Genomic DNA, 14,051 nt, shown 5'->3' with positions numbered 1-14,051 from the left:
GATATAAAATTAAAATTTAATAAATTTGCATATCTTTCCTTCTCTCAATCTATTGTCAGTTTATAGGGCCTCAGTCACTAAGCTTAAGTAGAAAGAGACAGATGGAAAGATTTCCTCCCTTATGATGGTGATGATGATGATAATTTCAAGAAAGCTATAATTATCTTAACTGATCCTCATCTGAAACTTGTAGGAAGTTTACCTTTGTTGCTACAACATATTTTCAATAATAGAAGGAAAATTTCCCTTTATGACATCATTTGCCTAAATATCTATATTACAGTTCAGTTCAGTCACTCAGTCGTGTCCAACCCTTTGCAACCCCAAGAACTGTAGCGCGCCAGGCCTCCCTGTCCATCACCAACTCCCAGAGTTTACTCAAACTCATGTCCATTTAGTTGGTGATGCCATCCAACCATCTCATCCTCTGTCGTCCCCTTCTTCTCCTGCCTTCAATCTTTCCCAGCATCATGGTCTTTTCAAATGAGTCAGTTCTTCACATCAAGTGGCCAGAGTATTGGAGTTTCAGCTTCAGCACCAGTCCTTCCAATGAACACCCAGGACTGATTTCCTTTAGGATGCACTGGTTGGATCTCCTTGCAGTCCAAGGGACTCTCAAGAGTCTTCTCCAACACCACAGTTCAAAAGCATCGATTCTTCAGCACTCAGCTTTCTTTATAGTCCAACTCTCACATCCATACATAACTACTAGAAACACCAAAACCTTGATTAAATGGACCTTTGTTGGAAAAGTAATGTCTCTGCTTTTTAATATGTTGTCCAGGTTGGTCATAACTTTTCTTCCAAAGAGTAAGCATCTTTTAATTTCATGACTGTACTCACCATCTGCAGTGAATTTGGAGCTCCCCAAAATAAAGTCTGCCACTGTTTCTACTGTTCCCTCATCTATTTGCCATGAAGTCATGGGACTAGATGCCATGACCTTAGTTTTCTGAATGTTGAGCTATAAATTACAACTTATTTACAACTCAGTGTTTTTCCTCCAGTGCTGCTGTCCAGAAATAATCAGGAACACTGAAGGATACAATAGCCAAAGCTAACAGTGTAAGAACTTAAGGAGGTCTTGTTTACATCTCTTTTAGATTCAAGACCTAATTGAAAACATTTTCCTGAACAATGAATGATGTAATTTGGCTTAACAATCTGTGTACAGATCTGTGGTCTCATTCTCTCCATCCAGAATGCAAATATTCAACCTTTCATTAGCATAATCATCATGAGTGCCCTATCACCGACCAGAAAGTATTCCTTCAACAAGTTGCATGGCACATTTTCTCCTAACATAAGGTCCTTTTGTTGTTGTTTATGGTCCTTTACCTAGCAGTTACTAAAATCAGATTTCTTGAATGACCTGACAGGCACTGGCACTAAGAATTAGCAAATATTAGAAGTTCTGATATTTTTACAACCTAGTAAGATTAGAGGTTAAGTTGCAGAAACTGATGTCATGATAGATTGTCAGTTGGCAGAGAAGCAGATGGTTTGGATTGTTTAAAGTAGAAGGTTAAGCATATATAGTTTAATCTTAATTTTAGCATTGTTTCTGGAATAACTATAAAAATCTCTATTATTCAAATGCACTTTGAACCATGCTCAATAACAACTTAAAACATCCTTTCTTATTATGTATTTCTAATTGAGAGACACACCATACTGAAGACAATTATCTGGTTTATAGGTTAAATCCCCCATGTATGAAGCATTTCTCTCTCATTTTGTTTTAAACATGCCAGATGCTTTGTTAGGATTTTTTTTTCTTTTTATCAAGATATAATTTACACATAACATGTAAATCTAAGTTGTATTGATTTGATACATTCATGTATTAAATATAAGTACCACCATACTTAACATTGTTGACATAGTCAGCACATCATATTACATAATTACCATTTCTTTCTTTTTTTTCATGATGAGAACATTTAAGATTTAGAGAGAGAGAGAGAGAGAGAGGCTTCCCAAGTGGTTCAGTGATCAAAAAGCTACTTTCAATGTAGGAGACATGGTTTCAAATCCTAGGCCCAGAAAACCCCCTGGAAAAGGAAAGGCAACCCACTTCAGTATGCTTGCCTGGGAAATCCCATGGACAGAGGAGCCTGGCAGACTACAGTCCATGGGGTAATAGAGTTAGACACAACTTAGTAACTAAACAGCAACATACATATATGTATACTTTTCTCTCTCTCTCTCTTTTCTATTGGAGTACAGCTTTACCCTCCAGGGATTGTTTCATCAATAATAGTATTGTTTTTTCTAATATATCTGTTGATTTTCTAAGTCCATTTTATTTTTATTCTTTGTTCCTGTTCTGCTCCCTTTTGTTTTTATTATTTTTTTTCTTCTTTGTTTTTGGAGTTTGGTTTTAAGCTACAGTGCCTGTTTCAAACAAATTCATATTTTTATAGCATATCTGTTAGCATTCTAAATGTATTACATTTATTACTCTTTTTTGTCATTCTGCTACTTTCTTTTTTTGAATTATAAAGTCTCAGAAGAAGAAGAGAAAGAGTCTGTGAAAATATGTGAAGAGATAATAGTTGAAAATTTCCCTAACATCTGACAGGAAATAGCTCCCCAAGTACAGGAAGCACAGAGAGTCCTAAACAGGATAAATCCTAGGAGAAAGATACCAAGATACATATTAATCAAACTAACAAAAACTAAATATAAGGAGGAAAAGTAGCAATGTAAAAGCAAAACATAACATATAAAAGAACCAGAAATTCTGTAGGCCAGAAGGAAGTGTCAGGATATATTAAAAGTGATCAGAGAAAAACCCTACAACTAAAATGACTCTACCCAGCAAGGATCTCACTCAGATTTGATGGAGAAATCAAAAACTTTACAGACAAGCAAAAGCTAAGAGAATTCAGCACCACCAAACCATCATTACAACAAATGCTAAAAAAATCTTCTCTAGGCAAGAAACACAAGAAATGAAAAAGACACACAAAATCAAGCCCAGAATAATTAAGAAAATGGCAATAGGAACATACATATTGATAATGACCTCAAATGTAAATGAGTTAAATGCCCCTATCAAAACACACAGACTGGATGTATGAATACAGAAATAAGAACCATATACCTGCTGCTTACAAGAGACCCACTTAAGACCTAAAGACACATACAGACTGAAAATGAGGGGATATAAAAAGATATTCCATGCAAATGGAAATCAAAAGAAAGCTGGAATAAAACAGACTTAAAGTAAAAACTCTTACAAGAGATAAAGAAGGACACTGCATAATGAAAAAGGGATCAATCCAAGAAGAAATTACAGTTATAAATATTTATGGGCTTCCCTGGTGGCTCAGAGGTTAAAGCTCTGCCTGCAATGCAGGAGACCTGGGTTCAACCCTGGGTTGTGAAGATCCCCTGGAGAAGGAAATGGCAACCACTCCAGTATTCTTGCCTGGAGAATCCCATGGACGGAGGATTCCTGTAGCCCTGGTGGGCTACAGTCCACGGGGTCGCAAAAAGTCCGACACGACTGAGCGACTTCACTTTCACTTTCAGAGGTGCACCTCAATACATTAGTAAAATGCTAACAACCATAAATATGGAAACAACAGTAGCACAATAATAACAGGGGTCTTTAACACCCTGCTCCTAAGTCGCTTCAGTCATGTCCGACTCTGTGCGACCCCATAGACGGCGGGCCATGAGGCTCCCCCATCCCTGGGATTTTCCAGGCAAGAATACTGGAATGGGTTGCCATTTCCTTCTCCAATGCATTAAAGTGAAAAATGAAAGTGAAGTCGCTCAGTCGTGTCCAACTCTTAGCAACCCCATGGACTACAGCCCACCAGGCCCTCAGTCCATGGGATTCTCCAGGCAAGAATACTAACACCCTACATAGACCAATGAACAGATGATCCAGGCAGATAATTAATAAGGGAAACACAAGCCTTAAATGACATATTAGATCAGATGGGCCTAATTGATATCTTCAGGACATTCCATCCATAAACAGCAAAATACACATTTTTCTCAAGTGCACGTGGAACATTCTCCAGGATAGTTCACATCTTGGGTCACAAATCAACTCTCAGTAAATGTAAGAAAATTGAAACTGTATCAAGCATCTTTTCTGAGCCACAACACTATGAGATTATGTATCAATTACAGGGGGAAAAAGTGTAAAAACACAAACACATGGAGGCTAAACAGTACATTTCTAAAAATCAAGAGGTCACTGAAGAAATCAAAAGGAAAATTAAAAAAAAAAATACCTACTAACAAATGACAATAAAAACATGATGACTCACAACCCATGGGATACAGGAAAATTTCTACGAGGGAAGTTTAAAGGAATAAAAGCCTACTTCAAGAAATGAAAAAAAAAATCAAATAAACAATCTAAACTTACACCTAAAACAAGTGGAAAAAGAAAACAAAAACCCCAAAGTTAGTAGAAAGAAAGGACTCACAAAATCAGGTAAGAAATATTAATAAACAAAAAATACTAAGAAAACAAGAACAAAGATCAATAAACTTAAAGCTGGTTCTTTAAGAATATAAACAAAATTGATACACCATTAGCCAGAGTCATTGAGGGAAGAAAAGGAGACTCAAATCAATAAAATTAGAAACAAAAATGGAGAAGTTGCAACAGACAATGCAGAACTACAAAGGATAAAAAGAGACTACTATGAGCAACTAAATGCCGATAAATTTGACAACCTTGAAGAAATGAAAATGAAACTTTTAGAAAAGCACAGCCTTTCAAGATTAAACCAGGAAGAAATAGAAAATATAACAGACTAAAAAACATCTATTTCTGCTTTATTGATTATGCTAAAGCCTTGGACTGTGTGGATCACAATAAACTGTGGAAAATTCTGAAAGAGATGGGAATACCAGACCACCTGACCTGCCTCTTAAGATACCTGTATGCAGGTCAGGAAGCAACAGTTAGAACTGGACATGGAACAACAGACTGGTTCCAAATAGGAAAAAGAGTACGTCAAGGCTGTATATTGTCACCCTGTTTATTTAACTTATAGGCAGAGTACATCATGAGAAACCCTGCACTGGAGAAAGCACAAGCTGGAATCAAGATTGTCAGAAGAAATATCAATAACCTCAGATATGCAGATGACACCACCCTAATGGCAGAAAGTGAAGAACTAAAGAGCCTCTTGATGAAAGTGAAAGAGGAGAGTGAAAAAAGTTGGCTTAAAGCTTAACATTCATAAAACGAAGATCATGGCATCCGGTCCCATCACTTCATGGCAAGTAGATGGGGAAACAGTGTCAGACTTTATTTTGGGGGGCTCCAAAATCACTGCAGATGGTGATTGCAGCCATGAAATTAAAAGATGCTTACTCCTTGGAAGGAAAGTTATGACCAACCTAGACAGCATATTAAAAATCAGAGACATTACTTTGCAAACAAAGGTCCGTCTAGTGAAGGCTATGGTTTTTTCAGTGATCATGTATGGATGTGAAAGTTGGACTATAAAGAAAGCTGAGGACGAAGAATTGATGCTTTTGAACTGTGGTGTTGGAGAAGACTCTTGAGAGTCCCTTGGACTGCAAGGAGATCCAAACAGTCCATCTTAAAGGAGATCGGCGCTGGGTGTTCATTGGAAGGGCTGATATTAATGCTGAAACGCCAATACTCTGGCCACCTGATGCGAAGAGCTGACTCATTGGAAAAGACCCTGATGCTGGGAAAGATTGAGGGCAGGAGAAGGGGACAACAGAGGATGAGATGGTTGGATGGCATTACCGACTCAATGAACATGGGTTTGGGTGAACTCCAGGAGTTGGTGATGGACTGGGAGGCCTGGCGTGCTGCGATTCATGGAGTCGCAAAGTGTCGGACACAACTGAGCGACTGAACTGAACTGAATCACAAGCTGAAATCAAAACTGTGATCAAAAATCTTCCAAAAGTCAAAAGTCAAGGGCTAAATGGCTTGACAGTGTATTCTATCAAACAGCTAAAGAGCTAACAACTATCCCTCTGAAGCTATTCCAAAGAATTGCAGAGGGAGAAACATTCCCAAACTCATTCTATGAGCCCATCACCGTGATATTAAACATGACAAAATATCACACACACACATACACACACACAAAATCACAGGCCAATATTACTGATGAACAAACATAGACGCAAAAATTCTCAACAAGAGGATGGTGGAGAAATCAAAAAATAAAAATAGTACTGTAGACGTAGGCTCACTTGTCCTCTTTATTTTCTGCAGTACCCACAATTTTTTAACTTATGACAATTCAAAGAGAAAATCTGAGCAAAAAAACAAAAAGACAAATTTTATCTTGTCTGAATAAACAGCTATTTGAATATGCGGGGAAAACATGAAATTGGGTAAAAACCTAAAGAATTTAGGGTTTGAAAATTACATAAAGCTTATGCAAAGGTTAACTGAGACATACTTAATTTTATATAAGATTTTTGGAAAGTACTGATAGAAACTGTATTAGTCAGGGTTCTCAGAGAAAGAGAGCCAATAGGATATGCAGAGGTAGGGAGATTTGTAGATGGTGTTGGAGAAGACTCTTGAGAGTCCCTTGGACTGCAAGGAGATCCAAACAGTCCATTCTGAAGGAGATCAGCCCTGGGATTTCTTTGGAAGGAATGATGCTAAAGCTGAAACTCCAGTACTTTGGCCACCTCATGCGAAGAGTTGACTCATTGGAAAAGACTCTGACGCTAGGAGGGATTGGGGGCAGGAGGAGAAGGGGACGACAGAGGATGAGATGGCTGGATGGCATCACTGAATCGATGGATGTGAGTCTGAGTGAACTCCGGGAGTTGGTGATGGACAGGGAGGCCTGGCGTGCTGCGATTCATGGGGTCGCAAAGAGTCGGACATGACTGAGCGACTGATCTGATCTGAAGGAGGCAAAAGATCTGTACTTGAAAAAACTAAAAATAAAGCTATCGCATGACCAATCAATCCCCCTCCTACGCATATAACTGGAGAAAACCATCATTCAAAATGATGCTTGCAGCTGGATAGTCCTTGCAACACTGTTTGCAATAGTCAAGACACAGAAACAGCCTTGATATTCATCAACAGATGAATGGATAAAGAAGTTGTGGTACATATATGCAATGGAACATTACTCTCATAAAAAGGAACGACTTTGAGTCAGTTAAACTGAGGTTGATGAACCCAGAGCTTGTTACACAGAGTAAAGTGAGTCAGAAGGAAAAAAAAATTTTGTGTTAATGCGTATGTATGGAATGTAGAAAAATGGTACTGTTGAACCTATTTGCAGGGCAAGAATAGACATACAACTATAAGAGAACTGACTTTTGGACACAGCAGAGGGAGGAGAGAGTGGGATGGATTGAGACCGTAGCATTGAAACATATACATTACCATTTGTAAAATAGATGGTGGGAAGTTGCTTTATAACACAGGGAGGTCATCCAGATAGAAAATTAAAAAGAAAACATAATCATTAAATGATACATTAGAATGTATCGGTTCAGTTCGGTTCAGTTCAGTCGCTCAGTCGTGTCCGACTCTCTGCGACCCCATGAATCGCAGCACGCAAGGCCTCCCTGTCCATCACCAACTCCCAGAGTTCACTCAGACTCACATCCATCGAGTCAGTGATGCCATCCAGCCATCTCATCCTCTGTCGTCCCCTTCTCCTCCTGCCCCCAATCCCTCCTAGCGTCAGAGTCTTTTCCAATGAGTCAACTCTTCGCATGAGGTGGCCAAAGTACTGGAGTTTCAGCTTTAGCATCATTCCTTCCAAAGAAATCCCAGGGCTGATCTCCTTCAGAATGGACTGGTTGGATCTCCTTGCAGTCCAAGGGACTCTCAAGAGTCTTCTCCAACACCGCAGTTCAAAAGCATCAATTCTTTGGTGCTCAGCCTTCTTCACAGTCCAACTCTCACATCCATACATGACCACTGTATAGACTTATTTAATAATTGCTGTTTATAGGACATTCCATCTGAAAATGGCAGACTACACTTTCTTCTCGTGGAGTATTCACACAGCCCATTGTGACAACATAGAAGGACGGATGGAAGGGAATGGGAGGAAGACTCAAGAGGAAAGGGATAAATATATACTTATGGCTTTCCTGGTGGTTCAGATGGTAAAGAATCTGCCTGCAATACAGGAGACCCTGGTTCCATCCCTGGGTCAGGAAGATCCACTGGAGAAGAGAATGGCTACCCACTCCAGTATTCTGGCCTGGAGAATCGCATAGACATAGGGGCCTGGCAGGCTACAGTCCATGGTGTCCCAAAGAGTTGGACATGACTGAGCGACTAAGCATGCATGACAGATTCATGTTGTTGTATAGCAGAAACCAACATAACATTGCCAAGCTATTTTCCTTCAATTAAAAACTTTTTTTTTAATGTGGTGTGTATATACAATGGAATATTACTTAGCCAAAAGAAGGAACAGATTACTACTATTTGCAGAGGTGGATGGTCCTAGAGATTGTCAGAGTGAAGTAAGTCTGAATGAGAAAAATGAGTATCACACAATATCACTTATATGTGGAATCTAGAAAAAAATGGTAGAGATGAATTCATATGTAAAGCACAAACAGAGTCACAGATGTGGAGAACAAACTTTTGGTTACCAAGGGAGGAATGGAGAGTGGGATAAATTGGGAAATTGGACTGATATATATACTGTACTATGTATTTAAAAAATTACTACTTATAACCTACCATATAGAACAGGGAACTCTACTCAGTGCTCCCTGGTGACCTGAACGGGAAGGAAATCTAAAAAAGAGTCAGTATTCGTGTATGTATGACTGATTCACTTTGCTGTAGAGCAATAAATTAATTCAGCATTGTAAAATCACTATTCTCCAATTAAAATTAATTTATAAAAGGTGTGAAGTGAAAGTATAAGTGTTCTGCGCTCAGTTGTGTCTGACTCTTTGAAACCCCATGGACTGTAGCCCACCAGGCTCCTCTGTCCATGGGATTTTCCAGACAAGAATCCTGGAATGGGTTGCCATTTCCTTCTCCAAGATATTGGTGATTGTTGTACTATTGTGTGAATGAGTTTAATTCAATTGATTTGTACACTTTAAAATCATTACAGTGGCAAATTTATGAGGTGGATGAACTTGGAGCCTATTATACAGAGTGAAATATGTCAGAAAGAGAAAGACAAATACTGTGTATTAATGCATATATATGGAATTTAGAAAGACAGTACTGACGGTTCCACATGCAGGGCAGCAAAGGAGACACAGATGTAAAGAACAGACTTTTGGACTCAGTGGGGGAAGGCAAGGGTGGGATGATTTGAGAGAATGGCATTGAAATATGTACATTACCAAATGTGTTACATATTTACTACAGTAAAAATAAGCTTGTTCCATCAAGAAAAGTATTAGTTTATTACTGTATTGTACACTCAGAGTAGGATAATTAGATTTTTTTTTAAATCTGTAGGACATGTACCAAAATTACTGTAGTGAACAAATATTTCAGGCTGTCTCCTCCACTACATGAAAACACCTTTGTGTAGACACACAAATCTTATGTTCTGCAATCAATGTTTGGCAGTATAGAAACCTAAAATAACATTGAAATAACATTCAAAATATTACTCTGTACACACATTATCAATTCTGTGTGTACAGAAATTATAATAGAATTGTAATTATTCAATAGGGAAAAAAATCCCAAAGCTTCTTCTGTTCCAACTTCACTCCCCTGATGTAACCACCCTCTGTCTCATTCCTGAATGCTCTGGCAATAGCATGAATGTCTTGTGATTTTAAGAGTTTTATGACATATTTGGTCCTTTGGGGGTTGGCATATATTTCTTGTTCTGAAGATACTGTGAATTATCCTCATTATTTTTGCTAACCACTTTCTTAGGGAAAATATCAGTGCTTCTCTGTAATTTAAACTTATTCTAATTTAAAAATTAAGACTGTGTGCTTACACATGCATTAGAATAGAATTTAGTACACCTGCCACCAATGACATGAAGATTTCCAATATTTTTAAGGCTTCCAAATCCCTTGGATGCTCTCCTATTTTTAATGCCACTTGCATTTAATTTGTTAATCTTATCAAATATTGAAATAAAATACTGCCCATTATACAATATTTGCACGCTTACTACAGAGAGATGATGCTGAAAGATAGCCATCAGTAGGTGATATTCTTCAGTTTATTTGTTTTCTTTCATGGTACATATTTAAGATAAAATGGTATCACAGAGTTTCTGGTAATTCCAATAATAGGATTTTCTCTTTTTGAAGTCCTTAGTATTTTAGTAGGTTGCCTACCTTCAGGGGAAGAGTTTGGGACTGCATAAGTGATTTTAAAAATATGGGCTCATTCCTGTAACTGTCATCATGCTTTCTATGTTATAATGTCACAGGACTTGGGGTTGGGTTACATTTTTCAAGAGTGATTTTTATTGTAATGGTTTTGGTGAGTCATTGGATGAGCAAAACTCTTCCTTTACAGGACTTTTTTTTTTTTTTTACTAAGAATCTGGGTGTCATGAGCGTAGCTCCAGAACTTGCACTAAGCAACTCTTGGACTTTGTGTAAGCCACTGAACATTTCTAGAAATGAATCACATTATCACTAAGATCTCCATTTCCTCAAAAATTCTACTGAACTATTAATTCATGACTGTGATTAATGTTTTGATCCCCATCTGTTGAGAACACTCATACATGTTCTTCATATGTGAGTCAACAAAATTTTCATTATCTCCAGAGGGGCAACTAAACCCACAGATGACAACACAGTCCTCAGTTTAGACTTTTACGTTTCTGTGTCATCACAAACTCATCTGTGGTGACTCCTTGCACCGGGAAGTTATTTTATTGTATCATGACTATTCTTTATTGCACATCAATATACTTATTCACATATCCTCCCACACATCCACATTATGAAACCACTCTTGACATCTCTCCATGCTTCCTGAATTTGGATGGGATCAGAATACATCCCCTTGGTGCCTTCTCAGAGTATTAGGTGCTGCTCTAGTGTGCTGGAGGTTTGTCTCAGCATTCTGTTGCAGTGAAGACCACAGCATTACAACTTCTGTGTATGAATTTTTGCAAATTCCTGAAGCTCTCTGAGTCCTATTTCTACAAATTCATGGGGAAACTCTACATATATTTTTTATAATTTATTCATTTGGTCAACTTTCAGTTATACAAATAGGTAAGTTCCCTGCTGTGGGATTTTAAAAGAGTTGATAGTTGAGTTTATAAATGCTCTATTCTCCACAATGCATGGACTCCAATTATAATAAATTCTTTTCCTTTTAAAAGACTGAAAAGACAAAATTCATGTTTTTGTTAAGAACAGTCCCAGAACCCTTCAGATACACCTGAGGCAGACTGATTGTTTTCTTCTAAGAGCTTCTGACTTCACACTGTTCCTGCTAGGTCCTGTGTTATGTATTTAACGTTTATAAGAGGAAGAGATGGTCTGGGTCACTGGGGCATGACTTTGACAGCCTTAAGTGTTCATTCTTAGAAATACTTTTGTGAGGTTGTCAACTATAACCTTCATTTTGCTTCAGTTCTACCTCTACCATGATTACACGCCATTCTAAAAACTGCTTCACAGTTTTCTCATTCAATGATAATTGATTAAGGGACTTCTGTGTGCCAAACACTGGGTTAGCACTGGGGACCCAAAAATAAAGTAACAGAAAGCCATAACTCCATGAAATTTTTACTCTAATGGATTGAGGTAGGTAATAAACAATAAATTGGAATAGAATATTTGTTCTATGGTAATAAATATTATGAATAAAAATAAAGCAGGAAAGGGGGAGAATGGAGCTGAGAGGAAGCTATAATTTTCAATATTAAATAACACAGTGAGGGAGGCCCTCAGTAAAATATGACTTCTGAGAAACAAACTGAAGGAGTTGAGGAATGTGAGCATGTGGCTGTCTTGGAGGAAAACCACTGCAGGCTTTGCTCCATGAAACTGGGGGTGTTCAGCAGGGGAGCAATATGACCATATTGCATTTTAATGTAATCTTCCAACTACTGTGTTGAGAATAACTTGAAGGGAAGTAATAAGGAAGCAGGAAGACAAGTTAGGATGTTACATCAACAGTTCAGGTGATAAATGATAACAGCAAGGGTCAGGGTAGAAACAACAGAGGTGGTGAGAAGTCATGAGAATCTGGATAAATTTAATAATAAAACAAAAAATTGCCAATTATTGTGGGATTTGAGAAAAGAGAAATGTCAAGATGGATTCCACGTGGCTATTAACTGAGTGGCAAAGGCTCACAGTGGCACAGGCTCAACTTCTTAAAATTTTACTTTATACTGGACTATGAATGATTAACAATGTTCAGGTAGACAGCAAAGGGACGGAGCCACATATATAAATGTATCTATTACTCCCCCAAGCTCCCCTCCCATCCAGGCTGCCATATAAGATTAAGCAAATTTTAGCACAGGCTCATTTTAATGCCTGTGCAGTACTTCATTACTTGAAATGCCATACCCAGTGATAACTCATCACTAAAAACCTAGGTTAATTCCAGATGTTGCTTCTGTAAGTAATATTTCAATAATAACCTATTGCCAAAAATATGTTTCCACAGGCTATGCATATTTCCATGTCATTTAAAAGCACACATTCCAAACTGACCTTCAAGAAGATGATGCAACGTCATCCACAGTGAAGTTGAATGGATGATTTAGGAGCAATGAATATTCATCTAGATTTAAAGTTTGCTCACTGATATAGTCCCTTTATACCTCACACCCTGTGCCCCTCACTCATTTGCAGGTGACTTGTTTGCCCTACATTTAGCTGTATGTGATGATGGAAATAGCCAATGTAAGTTTTCCAGAAGTTTTTATTCTGCTGGGCTTCTCTGAACGACCCTCTTAGAACCCATCCTTTTTATCTTTGTCTTGGGGATTTATGTGGTGTCTGTCTTGGGTAATGGCATCATCATTGTGGTCTCCTGCATGGATGTGCATCTCCACACTCCTATGTACTTTTTCTTGTCAACCTTTCCTTCCTGGACATTAGCTTCACCACAAGCATCGTCCCACAACTCCTGGTCAACCTCTGGGGACCACAGAAAACCATAAGCTATGGAGGGTGTGTGATCCAGTTCTATATCTCCCACTGGTTGGGGGCAACTGAATGTGTCCTCCTGGCAGTCATGTCCTACGATCGCTATGCTGCCATCTGCAGGCCACTCCACTACACTGTCATCATGCATCCAAAGCTTTGCTGCAGCCTGGCTTTTGCCTCGTGGCTTGGGGGTCTGACCACCAGCATGGTAGGTTCCACGCTCACCATGCTCCTGCCTCTCTGTGGGAACAATCGCATTGACCACTTTTTCTGTGAGATGCCCCTCATTATGCAACTGGCTTGTGTGGATACCAGCTTCAATGAAGTAGAGATGTACGTGGCCAGCTTTATCTTTGTTGTCTTGCCTCTGGGTCTCATTCTGGTCTCATACAGCCGTATTGCCTGGGCTGTGTTGATGATCAGGTCAGCAGAAGGGTGGAGAAAGGCGTTCAATACCTGCTCGTCCCATGTGGCAGTAGTGGCTCTGTTTTACGGGAGCATCATTTTCATGTATCTCCAGCCTGCCAAGAGAAACTCTCATGAGGAAGGTAAGCTTGTGGCCCTCTCCTACACTGTGGTCACCCCAATGCTGAACCCCCTGATTTACACGCTAAGGAACAAGACTGTGAAGAAGGCACTTAGGCACATTGTATTAAAGAACTGTGGTTTTGGAGGGACACATATATTTTAAAACTTATCACTTGTGAGGAGGAAGCAGATTTAAAGACATCAAAACTGATTTGGAGTGTCAGGATATTTGGGATATCATTTCTATACACTATTTCTTAAGTTCAAAGTAAATAACAAACTGAAATGGATGTACTTACATATTTTTTTCAGGCCAGTGCAAAGAGAACTTATTTTATGTTTTTATTTTTTATTAATAAGTATATTTTGCTAATTATTTATATAGCTTTGTGTATGTTATATTCATGCTACCTATGATATTGTAAGTTGTTTATGTA

The 14,051-nt window shown here is 38.5% G+C and overlaps 1 protein-coding gene across 1 annotated transcript; it reads left to right on the top strand.

Moving 5' to 3' along the window:
• The first annotated feature begins 12,822 nt into the window (after nt 1-12,822).
• Nucleotides 12,823-13,777, top strand: LOC102266541 (olfactory receptor 2C3). The gene is given in 3 exon segments (XM_005891111.2): nt 12,823-12,886; nt 12,889-13,011; nt 13,014-13,777. Coding segments are annotated over 3 exon segments (951 nt in total).
• The last annotated feature ends 274 nt before the right edge of the window (nt 13,778-14,051 follow it).

This window comes from Bos mutus, chromosome 7 (assembly GCF_027580195.1).
Source record: "Bos mutus isolate GX-2022 chromosome 7, NWIPB_WYAK_1.1, whole genome shotgun sequence".
In the NCBI taxonomy this organism is placed as follows: Eukaryota; Metazoa; Chordata; class Mammalia; order Artiodactyla; family Bovidae; genus Bos; species Bos mutus.
The sequence above is the reverse complement of the archived record's forward strand: the minus strand, read 5'-3'. Positions and strand labels throughout refer to the sequence as shown.